The sequence below is a fragment of the Nomascus leucogenys genome, chromosome 6, assembly GCF_006542625.1.
Source record: "Nomascus leucogenys isolate Asia chromosome 6, Asia_NLE_v1, whole genome shotgun sequence".
Lineage (NCBI taxonomy): Eukaryota > Metazoa > Chordata > Mammalia > Primates > Hylobatidae > Nomascus > Nomascus leucogenys.
In genome coordinates this window covers 103410987-103424850 of record NC_044386.1, presented here as the reverse complement: position 1 = coordinate 103424850, position 13864 = coordinate 103410987, and the positions used below count along the sequence as shown (strand labels likewise).

Below are 13864 nucleotides of genomic sequence, written 5' to 3'. Positions count from 1 at the left end.
AAAAAGGATATCCAAAGGCCAATAAACATGAAAATGTGCTCAACTTCATCAGTCACCAAGGACATGAACATTAAAACCACAACAGATACTGCTACATACGCCCCAAAATGGCTAAAATGAAAGACAGTACAATTATTGATGAGGATATGAAACAACCCAAACCATCGCACACCACTGGAAGTGTAAACTGGTATAACCACTGAGAAAAACTGGCAGCATCTCAAAGATAAACGTATGTATGCCCTATGACCCAACAATCCCTCTCCTACGAAGATAACCAAGAGAAATTAATTCGCCAAAAGATAATAGCAGCACTACTCACAATGGCCCCAAACTGGAAACAACACAAATGCCTATTAACAGTATAATGAATAAGCACTGCTACACTCATACAATGGAATACTGTAAAGCAACAGGTATGAATGACCCACAACTAGCTGCAACATGGATGAAACTCACAGCTAAAGAGTACATATCTGGGCCGGGTGCGGTTGCTCACCCCTGTAATCTTAGCACTTTGGGAGGCCGAGGCAGGCGGATCACGAGGTCAGGAGTTTGAGACCAGCCTTGCCAATATGGTGAATATGGCCAGTATGCCTCTACTATGTCTCTACTAAGAATACAAAAATTAACTGGGTGTGGTAGCGTGTGCCTGTAGTCCCAGCTACTTGGGGGGCTGAGGGAGAAGAATCCCTTGAACCTGGGAGGCGGAGGATGCAGGGAGCCAAGATCGCACCACTGCACTGCAGCCTGGGCGACAGAGCAAGACTCTGTCTCCAAAAAAAAAAAAAAAGGGTACATATCTGTGATTCCATTTATGTAAATTCAAAATCAGGCACAATTGATCTATGCAATTAAAACTCAGCATGAACTGGGTGTGGTGGCTCATGCCTATAATCCCAACACTTCTGGAAGCCAAGGCAAGGAATTTGCTTGAGCCCAAGAGTTCAAGACCAGCCTGGTCAACACAGCAAGATTCTGTCTCTACAAAAATTTAAAAAAAAATTAGTTGGGCATGGTGGCACATGCTTGCAGTCCCAGCTACTCAGAAGGCTGAGGCAAGAGGATCACTTGAGCCCAGGAGTTCAAGGCTGCAATGAGCTATGATCATGCAACTGTTCTGCAGCCTGGGTGACAAGAGTGATACCCCATCTCAGAAAAATAAAAAGTTAGCATAACAATTGCCCTTTGTAAATTAGAGACTGAAAGGACTGCAAGGGGAATTTTGGTGTATTCTTAATTTTTGCCTCTACATGTGACTAGTTACACAAGATGTGTTCAGTAGATAAAAATTCAGTGAATAGTACACTCATACTTTTCTGTAAGTTAACTTCAACAACACAAGTTAAATCGTTATCACTTAACTGTTACAGCCACATAGTAAGGTTCCATAAAAGTTTACTTTGTGGGAAACAAGACTTCATGAGAGTAATTTCAATCATTTCCTGCAAGATGGGACTGAATGTATTAAACTTTGTTTTGGAATAGCTTTTCAGACAATTTAGTGACGATACGGTTTATGATCCAATACAATAAGAAGTGAAACCATCTCAGTCAAAAATTCAACATTAGTCATGCCAGTAATCCCAGCAACTTGGGAGGCTGAGGCAGGAGGACTGCTTGAGGCCAGGAGTCTGAGACCAGCCTGGGCAACATAGTGACACCATGTCTCTCTCAAAAAAAAAAAAAAAAAAAAAAAAATCCAGGCCAGGCACAGTGGCTCACGCCTGTAATCACAGCACTTTGGGAGGCCGAGGCGGGCAGATCACCTGAGGCCAGGAGTTCAAGACCAGCCTGACCAACATGGAGAAACCCCGTCTCTACTAAAAATACAAAATGAGCCGGGGGTGGTGGCACATGCCTGTAATACCAGCTACTCAGGAGGCTGAGGCAGGAGAATCAGTGGAACCTGGGCAGAGGTTGCAGTGAGCCAAGATCCCACCATTGCACTCCAGCCTGGGAAACAAGAGCGAAACTCCGTCTCAGAAAAAAAAAAAAAAAAATCTAACATTGGGCTACAACTATATAATTCTTTGGTCCTACATTAAAAGTCAGCAGTCTATTTAGGTCTGGGAGCTGGTTACATGGTTGTGTTCAGTTTGGGAAAGTTGGAGCTCTTTGCCTATGATACAGCATGTACCTTCCTGTATGTGTATTATATTTCAGTTTTTAAAAACTGTTAAATCAACATATCAGTCCTAAACCTTACTTAGGACTGCTTTGGCTAATCAATTCTCTTCTAAACCTCCAAGCTATTTTAACTGGTTATTGAGAAATGGCATCTCGGTGAGTTAATATCAAACTGTTCCTCTAATCATTGCCTCCATCCTAAATATTGTCTCCCTACCCATATAGCAGTTAAGACATCCCTTAATGATGTTTCACCACTTTTCACATCTTTACAGACACTGTTACTAACAACTCGATGCATTAATGCTTAAATCACATGTCCATTTGCAGCCCATTTTCTCCATTCCTCACAGATTCCAAAAGGTCTATGGCTTAAAGGACTAGGGAATGTGGAGACGGCCCTTTAGGTGGCAGGCATCCCTGTCATCTCCACTAGACAGTTGGGGTAGGAAATCCAGCTCTGGCCTGACCTTCCAGCCCCACCCTAACTCCTGCCACCCATCATGCAACAAGGGCCTTCTTGGTGGGGTACTAGCCCAAAAGCTCAGGCCTTTGCAAAACCCTCTTAAACCACAGCAAGTCACAACTTTCTTGTATATAAACGGGCAATTCAGATGCTCCAGCTACTCTCTTTCCCTGCCCCGCCACATCTCTCTCCAGAGTCGCACTCTATCACCCAGGCTGGAATACAGAGTGCGACCTTGGCTCACTGCAACCTCCGACTCCCGGGTTCAAGCAATTCTCCTGCCTCAGCCTCCCGGACTACAGGCACGCACCATCATGCCCGGTTAATTTTGGTATTTTTAATAGAGACAAGGTTTCGCCATGTTGGTCAGGCTGGTCTCAAATTCCTGACCTCAAGTGATCTGCCCGCCTCGGCCTCCCAAAGTGCTGAGATTACTACAAGCATGAGTCACTGCACCCAGCCCACATCTCTTCTTCATTAACCTCTATTCAGTCAGGGACAGACAGCAAGTCAGCTGCCTAACCAGGGGTTCAACCTTGTCTTCTTTCTTGGAAGCATTCTCCATCTATACAAATACTTCTCTTGGAAGACCCTCTTGCTTGGCTTGAATGACAAAGCCACATCCTACCCCACCCTCCTCCACGGACAGGGAGGGAATCACTTCAAATGCTACCCCCTCCTTATGTGATCCTCTTTATAAGCCAGGGAAGGGTTGAGCTAATGTTTGTGGTAGGAGGGACAGCTCTGTAACCTTTTGGTAATCCCTGGCAGGAGGTATCTGGTCCCACCTCTTAGGGATTCTCATTATACCACAGGTCACTTAACAGCTCTTCATTCTCAGCTTTGGGCCCTAATGGCCAATTCTGGGGCAACAGAAAAAAAATAATCTACTCAACATCCAGTTAAGACTAAAGCAATTTTAATTCTCTTCAAAGCCTATTTCAAACGCTGCTTTAACCAGAAGTGTTTCCTAGTTCTCAAACCAAACCAACCTCTCCCTGACCCTATCACAGCACTTTTCCAATGATGCTTTATCAACTGGGTTATGCATGCAACTAGCAATGTGAAAACACTGTGTTAGGAAACACACCATTTGAAAATGTATTACAAAACATTTGTTTTAGAAGAACTAGTGAGAAAAAGTATACAGAAAAAAATTACCCAGCCGGGTGTGGTGGCTCATGCCTATAATCCCAGCAGTTTGGGAGGCCAAGGCAGGTGGATTACTTGAGATCAGGAGTTCAAGATCAGCCTGGCCAATGTGGTGAAACCCCATCTCTACTAAACAAAAATTAGCCAGGCGTGGTGGGGCATACCCGTAATCCCAGTTACTCAGGAGACAGGTAGGAGACTCACTTGGACCCAGGAGTTGGAGGTTGCAGTGAGCCGAGATCACGCCGCTGCACTCCAGCCTGGACAACAGAGCGGGACTCTGTCTCAGGAAAAAAAAAATTACCCATAATTTTTTTCTGCTATTACCCACCTTCACTGTCACATTTATATCATTCCAGTGTTTTTCTATGCATATATATTTAAGGCCATTCTTTTTACACTTTGCTTTTTTACATTTTGCTTTTTTATACCTGTCTTACACTTTGCTTTTTTTCATTTCAGACACTGTAGTTATCTTTCTTTGCCATTAAGTAGTCTTCTATAAACATTATATTTATGGTACATGATATTCCATGGTATAGGTCTCCTATCATTTACTTAACATTCTGTTGCCAAATTGTCCCTAGTTATAATGCTGTCCATAAACGATCTTAGGTTTTCATAATTCTGATTACTTCCTTCAAGGAACAAAATTACTTTTGATCAGAAGCTACAAGTTTGGGTTATTTCTTAAGGTTCTTCATAGAAAAATATATATCCTAGTTTACTTCCTCATTAATCACAAAGTTGGTATTTTTGCTGGTGAACACAGAAAAAAATGCTCTCTGTTGTAGGCCAGGCATCCTTGTTTCACCATTCGAGAATACAGGCCCACAGCCCTGAGGTGAATCACAAGTGGAAAGCAGAGAGAGTTCACCACACAAGGGAGGGGCTGGGTATATGTGAAGGGCTCAAGAACATCAGCTACCTTTGACAGAAACCTTTCCTACAATTCCTTGAGTTCCCTTAAATCTGCAGTAATGTCTTAACATCTGAGCCCCATAAGAAACCTGTGAGGCAGGCTGAGCAGGTACCATTCTGTCCTACAGCTGGGAAAACTGACCTCTTTATCTCACTGCCCAGGGTCAAGCTTAGAACCCAGGTTTCCCAATTTCCTCAAGATCTTCCTCCTGCTTCTCTTAGAAGATTCTAAGAGGCTGAGAAGGAGATGAAGAGCCCGAGAAGTCTTTAACTCATACTTTGGCTACTGACCCTGGGCAGAGTATAATGGTAACAACATCCTCACCAGACTCTGGCATCTTACCAGTGAAGTCACTGGGCTCCCTGGACAGTTGCAAACATACACTCCTGAAAGCTCCTCTCCCACCAATCATGGGTCCTTTCCCTTAAGTCCAACCCTAGTATTAGCTGAAAAATATTTTCCTGTAAACTAGAAAAGTTTCCAGCATCTCTGAAACAACCCAGTGAGGTTTAAGTCATTGTTGAGTGTCATATTTTTTTTTTTTTTGGCAGAGGTGGGCAGGGGTCCTGCTCTGTCACCCAGGCTGTAGCACAGTGCCACGACCACAGTTCACTGTAGCCTCGACCTCCCAGGCTCAAGTGATCCTCCCACCTCACCCTCCAAGTAGCTGCAACTAGGTGCACACCCCACATCCGGCTAATTTTTCTATTTTTTTTGTAGACGGGGTTTCACCATGTTGCCCAGGCTGGTCTCAAACTCCTGGCTTCAAGTGATCCACCTGCTCCAGCCTTAATTACAGGCTTAAGTCACCACACTTGGCCTGTCATTCTTACTGGGACATAATACACGCAATTTTCTCAAAGGAGAAAAACAGAACATGTATTAGAACTAAGAAAGATGACTCCCTGAACTTTTAACTCAGCGTAAACTAAAAGAGAATTGGGCTAGCTCATGACTTACATTTTTCTTTTGTACAAGTCAGAAGACACTAAAACCACCCTCACCCCCAAGTATGCCCTTCTCTCATTTGCCTTCCTGTACGACAGAAGCAAATGCCACAAGTTAGTCACTCCCTTAATATGCCTCTCCCTCAAACATTAAGCTATTTAATGCTCACATACTCCTGCATTTTTGTGGGAATTATTTCTAAGGCCAAGTTAAAAAATAAATAAAAGAATTTACAACTAAAAACAGTAGTTGTCCTTTGGTGTATGTAGGGAATTGGTTCCAGGACCCCTAAAGTATACCAAAATCCGCACTCAAGTCTCGCAGTTGGTCCTGAGGAACCCACCTATACCAGAAAAGTCAGCCCTCCACACATGTGGGTTTTACATCCCTTGAATACCACATTTTCCAGCTTTGGTTGAAAAACATCTGCATATAAGTGGACTTGCACAGTTCAATGTAGTGTTGTTCAAGGGTCGACTGTAATTATCAGTCCTTGTTTTGAGAATCCCCATTGTTGCTAATTGTTTTCAAGGTCCATTTTTAAAAATTAAACATATATTCTTTCATCTAAAACAACTGAAACAGGCCAGGCACAGTGGCTCACGCCTGTAATCTCAGCACTTTGGGAGGCCGAGGTGGGTGGATCACCTGACGTCAGGAGTTTGAGACCAGCCTGGCCAACATGACGAAACCCCATCTCTACCAAAAATACAAAAAATTAGCCAGGTGTGGTGGTGGGTGACTGTAATCCCAGCTACTTGGGAGACTGAGGCAGGAGAACTGCTTGAACCCAGGAGGCGGAGGTTACAGTGAGCTGAGATCGCACCACTGCACTCCAGCCTGGGCAACAGAGCTAGACTCTGTCTCAATTTAAAAAAAAAAAGAAAGAAAGAAAAACAAAATATAAAATAAAGGCCGGGTGCAGTGGCTCACGCCTGTAATCCCAGCACTTCGGGAGGCCAAGGCAGGCAGATTGCAAGGTCAGGACATCGAGAGCATCCTGGCCAACATGGTGAAACTCTATCTCTACTAAAAATACAAAAATTAGCTGGGCGTGGTGGCGCATGCCTGTAATCCCAGCTACTAGGGAGGCTGAGGCAGGATAACCGCTTGAACCAGGCAGTCAGAGGTTGTAGTGAGCCGAGATCACACCACTGCACTCCAGCCTGGCGATAGAACGAGACTCCGTCTCAAAAAAAAAAAAAAAAGAAAGAAAGAAAAAGAAAATATAAAATAAAATAAATAACTCAAACCCAAAACACTTCAACTAATGGGTTGCAACTCCCACAAAATGAAACACCATTAGGACATCCACACCTCTTGGAAAGAGTCAACTTCAGGAGATGCTGCCCTCTATCTCCACTATTCCTTGGAGTATCCAGTAGATCACAGAAACTAAATGCATGCTGACTCATGTTTAAAAGCTCTTAAAACATTTGAGAGCTACACTGTCCAGTGCAGTAGCCACCAAACACCTGAAATGTCCATGTTGAGATATGCTTGTAAAATCCACACTGGATTTTGAAGTCGTAGTACTAACAAAAAAAACTCATTAATAGTTTTCATATTAATTAAATGTTGTCATATTATAATATATTGGGTTAAATAAAATATTAATTTCATCTGTATCTTAATTTTAACATGGCTACCAGAAAATCTGTAACATATGTGATTCACATTATATCTCTTTATATAAATACTTGTGTAATCTGTGACCTGTTCTTTTTTCCCCAACCTTTCTGTGTATCATAAAGTAGGTTTACACATCCTAATCAAAGACAGTCTTCACCCAGAGAGGGATTCAATCCATAAACTAAACCACAAAAAGGCAAGTATTGCCGGCAACTCAACATTGTTCTTCACAAGCTTTCCAAGGAAGACCTCTTACATGCACTACCTAGTAGCAGATCTGTACAGATGCCTACCACGTTCAAGTTTTCAAACCTAAATCACCTGGCAAATGATCATGAATTCCTCGGTTTACAGGTGTAGTGCAGACTCTACTGAAATCCAGAGAATTATCCAATATGGCATTTATCCTTCGAAAGATATTGGCATTACTACACGTGGAGAGAGCAGGTGCTTCCTGGTTGTCCCAGCAATCTTTTATCCTTCCTGCTTCTTCTTCCTAGACAAAAAAAAAAAAAAAAAAAGATATTTAGGTTTTCTACACTCCTTTATGACCCCCTTTCTCTCCACATTATGAATTAGATAAAGTAGGAAGGACTTAAGTATCTTCTTTATACATTAAAACACTTAGTGAGTGTTTACTATGAGCTAAGTACTCCGAACTGTAAGAAAAAAATACCAAAATATTCTTGGCCAATTCTTGGAAAAATTTCCACAAAGGATATTATTAAGGAAGAGAATCAAGCACCAGGATTTAAGGCAAAAAGGGGTAGGATAACTCTACTAGTTTTCTACAAATATAGACAGGTTTATGATTAGGATTGCCTTTATCTATAAAGCTGCTAACCTCTGGGCCTTAAGGGAAAAGGTAAACACCAGCTGCCAGTCTTTTGGTTGTACAACAAGAAGGTCTGGACAAGAACCCTTTCTCTGAATTGGTTCAATTGATATTTTGTTCCTGAAGTCAGAAAGTAGCTTGCCAGTAAAGGACTTTTTTAATATGTAAAAACACTTAATGAGTGTTTATGATGAACGAGGTACTCAGAAGTTCTTTTAATACCGGACAATGCCCCTGGCCACCCAGAATGCCATGAATTCAACAACAAAGAGGTATACATGCCCCCAGATACAACATCCCTAAGTCAGCTTCCAGATCAAGGGGTCATAAAGACCTTTAAGGATCATTACACATGCTACTCTACGGAAAGGATTGTTAATGCTGTGGAAGAGAACCCCAACAAAGAGAAGGTCATGAAAGTCTAAAAGAATTACACCAGTGACAATGCCATCATTGTTACAGAAAAATCCATGAAAGCCATCATGCCCAAAACAATAAATTCCTGCTAAAAAAAAAAAAAAAAAAAACTGTTTCCAGATGTTGTACATGACTTCACAGGATTTATCACAGAGCCAATACAGGAAATCATGAAAGAAACTGTAGATATGACAAAAAAGGTTGGGAGTGAAGATTTCCAACACATGGATCTTGGAGAAATCCAAGAGTTAACAGACACCATACCAGAGGAATTAGCAGAAGACAATTTGATAGAGATGAGTGCTCCAAACCAGTGCCAGACAAGGAAGACGATGTTGAAGTAGCAATGCCAGAAAACATATTGACATTAGATGATCTGGCAAAAGGGTTCCGATTATTCAAGGCTGCTTTTGACTTCTTTTACAATACGGACCCTTTTATTTCACAGGCACTGAAACTAACACAAATGGTGGAATTAGGATTGGTACCACGTAGAAACATTTTTACAGAAATGAAAAAGCAAAAAGTCAGACAGAAATTATTTCTGTAAAGTTACACTGACTGTGCCAGCTTCTCCTTCCATCCCCTCCACATCCTTCCACCTCTGCCACCCCGAGACAGCAAGACCAATCAATCCTTCCTCTTCCTCAGCCTGCTCAACGTGAAGACAGTAAATATGAAGATCTTTATGATTCATTTCCACTTAATGAACAGTAAATATATTTTTTCTTATGATTTTCTAGTAACATTTTTTCTCTAGCTTACTTTATTGTAAGAATACATTATAAAATACATGTAACATACAAAATATGCGATCAACTGTTTATGTTATTGGTAAGCCTTCCCGGTCAACAGCAGGCTATTAGTTAAGTTTTAGGGGAGTCAAAGTTAAACACAGATATTTGACTGTGGGGGTTGGTCCTCCTAACTCCCACACTGTCCAAGAGTCAACTGGACTAAAAACCAATGAACTGTACATTAAAGGTGAACTTTAGGGTATGTAGACTTTAGGTCAATACAGCTGTTTAAAAATTTTCATTCTGCCATTTATTGGCTGTGTGATATCACAGTTACTTAACCTCTATGCCTCAGTTTCCCCATTTGTGAAATGGAAAAGGGATACCAACTTTTTGATGACATATGTAAAGCATTTTGCACGGCATACAGTAGCTGCTAATTTGTATCCACAAACATTAATTATTGAATACAAGAGAGGTAAGTACCAACAGTGGTAAAACCACCCAAACTGATTAAGTTATACAACTCTATGTGGTTATTATTAGTACATGCAACTTTATTAACTGGCATGAGAAGATGGGTAAGACATTAGTGAATGAAAAAAGAACTCCTATATATACATATATAAAATCATGAACCCTTACACCAAAACTATTCTTTTGGTATTCCCTATCTTGGTAAATAACACTACCATCCACCAGATGCCCAAAGCAGAAATGTAGGTACCATTCTTCACTCCAGTCTCCCTCACTCTCCATAGCCAATGCCCAACATAAGAAGCAACGAAATATTGGTTGACAGATTGAGTTTTTTAAGGGGAGCCTGCCTCATCAGTTCTATTATCCTCAATTATCTTGGGGAAAACAAACAAAAACAGACCAAGTAAGGAAACTGGCACTTAATATCTCATAAGCTGGTCACGTCAAAACAAAACAAGAAGAGGCCTGTTGTCATTTTGTTTGGCCTACTAAAATCCAAGTAAGCATGAGAATGACCAAGAGCATTTACAGTTTTATCAACTCTGCAGGATGACCTTAAAAGGACAAACTTGAGCCTCACATCAGCCTCAAGTTCTTGAAAAGACTGGTACCCTCTGCAAACTGTGAAGACGACCAAAATACACAATCCTGCAAGGTTGTTTTCCCAAGCTCTCTAGAGTGGTGCCATTGAGAACTGTTAAATCCAGTGACACACAAGGCCCTTTTCACAGCTGTAGATTTCTAATCTGATTCTCAATTTCAGGAAGGCAACTTCATGAAAGCTAGGATGCAAATATTTATAACCTGCAGAGAGGAGGTCTCGCTGTGTTGCCCAGGCTGGACTTGAAACTCCTGGCTCAAGTGCTCCTCCCACCTTGGCTTCCCGAGTAGCTGAGAGTACAGGCACGTGCCATTGCCTGGCACAATCTGCATATCTTAAGGCTACATGCTTCATTCTTCACTGCCTACTAAACATTAGCCAACTGCCTGCTCTCTATAGTGAGCACCCCAAGGGGCAGCAGATTAGACACAGACTAAACCAAAATAAAGTTTTGAAGTCTGGAAAAGAACTTTTGGGAGGCAGGAGCTCAAGACCAGCCTGGGCAACATGGCGAAACCCTGTTTCTACAAAAAATACAAAACATTAGACAGGTATGGTGGTACATGCCTGTAGTCCCAGCTACTCAGGAAGCTGAGGTAGGAGGAATGCTAAACATCCGTAACACAGACTACAACGTGCTGTAAACGTACATTGTTCTCCAAGCCAAGGCTTGGAGGGACAGAATGTGCCTGGAAATGGGGGTAAAGAGGAAGTTCTAAAGAACACAAGAGAGTAGAGAGGCATTATCAAAAGTGGTCCAGTGTGGTACAGCATTAGGTATAGGAGAGAAAATTGGAAAAGCCTCATACGCCAAATTAAGGAGTCAGCATTGTCTTTCGATACACAAAATTGTGTCTTTTCAATACACAAAAATTAACCCAGCTTTTAATTACTGTAATAAAAGTACTATATATATATATATATATATATATATATATAAGGATATATATATGGATTCCAGATCCTGGCCACATCTAAAGGCAAGTAAATAAAGTGAGTCTTAGAAGGAGACCACCAGCAACTACATGACAAATAAGTGGCAGAAGGATTAGTGAGAAAGTACCACAGTAGTCTAGGGAACAGATGCAGACTTGGGAGTCTGGGAGAAAGGTATTCCTTAGGAGAGGAAGGAAATCTTACTATTTCAAGGAGCCTGAAAAAAAAAATCTAATTTAGGAATCTGTCTGGTCACCCTGCCCTACTCCTAACCTGTTAGGAACATACACAACTTCCCAAATCAAGGCAAATGATATCTGACATGCCTCCCTCCCCTTCTCTCACATACATCAAGCCAGAGCTCTATTTTAAGATGACATTATAATTACAATAAAAGTGAATGAGGTGTTCAATGTATATTCCAAACTGTTTCATCCTATAATTACCAATGTTTGCCTTAACCAATTTGGAAGGAAAAAAAAAATCAAAGCCAGGACTGTCAGATGGCGAACAGATCTACTACACTCCTTTGTGTACAACAGGGATAAAAGTAATACTATCTCATAAGGCTTTTTGTGAATTAATGCACATAAAGTACTTAGCATAGGGCCTGGCATATAATTATGTGCTAAACCAATGAATACTATCAGTCGCATCATTATTATTATTCAGAGGCCACCACAGGGATCCTTGAGGAAGGATCTATTGGCTCATTAAGTAAACCAAAGACCTATGGCAACTATTTCTCTGAAGACTCCAGGCCCTTCCATTCCTGGCACCCCCTAACTCTTCCTCTTAATCATTTGATTTAAAATGCTTAATTAAAAGACAAGAGATATGATTCAAATAGACCTAAGGGCTGAATCCACTACAGGTTCAGTATCCCTCATCAGAAATGCTGAGATGACCAAGAAGTGTTTCAGATTTGGATTTTTTTTTTTTTGGAAGCTGGAACATTTGCATATACATAATGAGCTATCTTAGGGATAGGGCCCAAGTCTAAACACAGAATTCATTTATTTTTCTTTTTCTCTTTTTTTTTTGAGACGGAGTCTCGTTCTGTCGCCCAGGCTGGAATGCAGTGGTGCGATCTCGGCTCACTGCAAGCTCCGCCTACCCGGTTCACAGGATTCTCCCGCCTCAGCCTCCCGAGTAGCTGGGACTACAGGTGCCCACCACCATGCCCGGCTAATTTTTTTTATATTTTTAGTAGAGATGGGGTTTCATCATGTTAGCCAGGATGGTCCTGATCTCCTGACCTCATGATCCGCCGACCTCGACCTCCCAAAGTGCTGGGATTACAGGCGTGAGCCACTGCGCCCGGCCAAATTCATTTATTTTTGGTATATACTTCATACATACAGCCTGAAGTTAATTTTATACAATATTTTTAGTAATTCTGTACAGGAAATTAAATTTTGACTGTGTTTTAACTGTCACCCATCATGAATTCAGGTGTCTAATTTCTACTTGTGACATATCAGTGTTCCAAAAGTTTCAGATTTTGGAGCATTTCAGATTAGGGCTGCTCGACATGTGTACTGTGTATATTCACACACACACCACACACACACATTTTAAGAGATGGGGTCTTGTTCTGTCCCCAGGTTGAAGCACAGTGCTGCAATCACAGCTCACTGCAGCCTTGATCTCCTGGGCTCAAGCAATCTTCCTGCCTCAGCCTCCCAAGTAGCTGGACTATAGACATGCGCCACCATGCCCAGCTAATTTTTTTTTTTTAACTTTTTTTTTTTCCCCTCAGAGAAAAGGTCTCGCTATGTTGCCCAGGCTGGTCTTGAATTCCCAGGCTCAAGCGCTGCTCCTGCTTCAGCCTCTCAAAGTGCTGGGATTACAGGCATGAGCTACCACATCTAGCCAATACTGATCCTTTTAAACTGTCCAGTTAAATTAATTCATAGTTCCTCATTTTCAAAACAGAAACCTACTATCCACCCCATACTCACAGACCCATTTACTTTGTGTAGTCTATCTGAACTTTCATCAATGTATAGATCTGCATTCAGACCAATGTTTTACCATGAGAAAAAATGTTTTTCTCTTGGTTATTCTACTATTGCTTGACAGTTCCTGCCCTTATTTTTAGCACATTTTGCCATAAAGTGAGGTCATTTGTAGCTTTTTTTGACCTTTAGTTGGTCTTCTACTGTCAACAGGAAAGAAGGCTTTAAGATAAATCAGAGACTTAATAGAGCGCAAACCTTAATACTACCGAAAATCAGGAGTCAACAGGAAGAATTACTTGGCAATGCTATAAAACAAGAACAATTCTTTAATTAAAAAGATTAATTTAAAAACAATTCTTTGTTTAATGCTAATGATATAGAGACAAATACCCTCAAGATAAAATTAGTTCTACCTACCTATTGTTAGAAAGAATGGCTTTTGAGGAAACTCACCTAATACAAGTTATTTTGAGACAGAGTTTTGCTCTTGCCACCCACACTGGAGCGCGATGGCTCAATCTCAGCTCTCTGCAACCTCCGCCTCACAGGTTCAAGTGATTCTCCTGCCTCAGCCTCCCGAGTAGCTGGGATTACAGGCATGTGTCACCACGCCTGGCTAATTTTTGTATTTTTGGTAGAGACAA

The 13864-nt window shown here is 41.4% G+C and overlaps 1 protein-coding gene across 3 annotated transcripts in view; it reads right to left on the bottom strand.

The window, feature by feature from the left end:
- The window catches only part of CPEB1 (cytoplasmic polyadenylation element binding protein 1), a 113590-nt gene that overhangs the window by 76400 nt on the left and 23326 nt on the right, over positions 1–13864 (bottom strand). Inside the window, exons 2-3 of one of the 3 annotated variants that reach the window (XM_003268458.2) lie at positions 8767–10610; positions 7572–7746 (exon numbers count right to left, since the gene is read on the bottom strand). In XM_003268458.2, the coding sequence (XP_003268506.1) occupies positions 7572–7746; positions 8767–8862 (271 nt within the window). In that variant the 5' untranslated portion in view covers positions 8863–10610. Of the gene's footprint in view, positions 1–7571; positions 7747–8766; positions 10611–13864 lie in introns of those variants that run through there. The other 2 variants (XM_030814944.1, XM_030814946.1) reach the window with 2 other exon arrangements.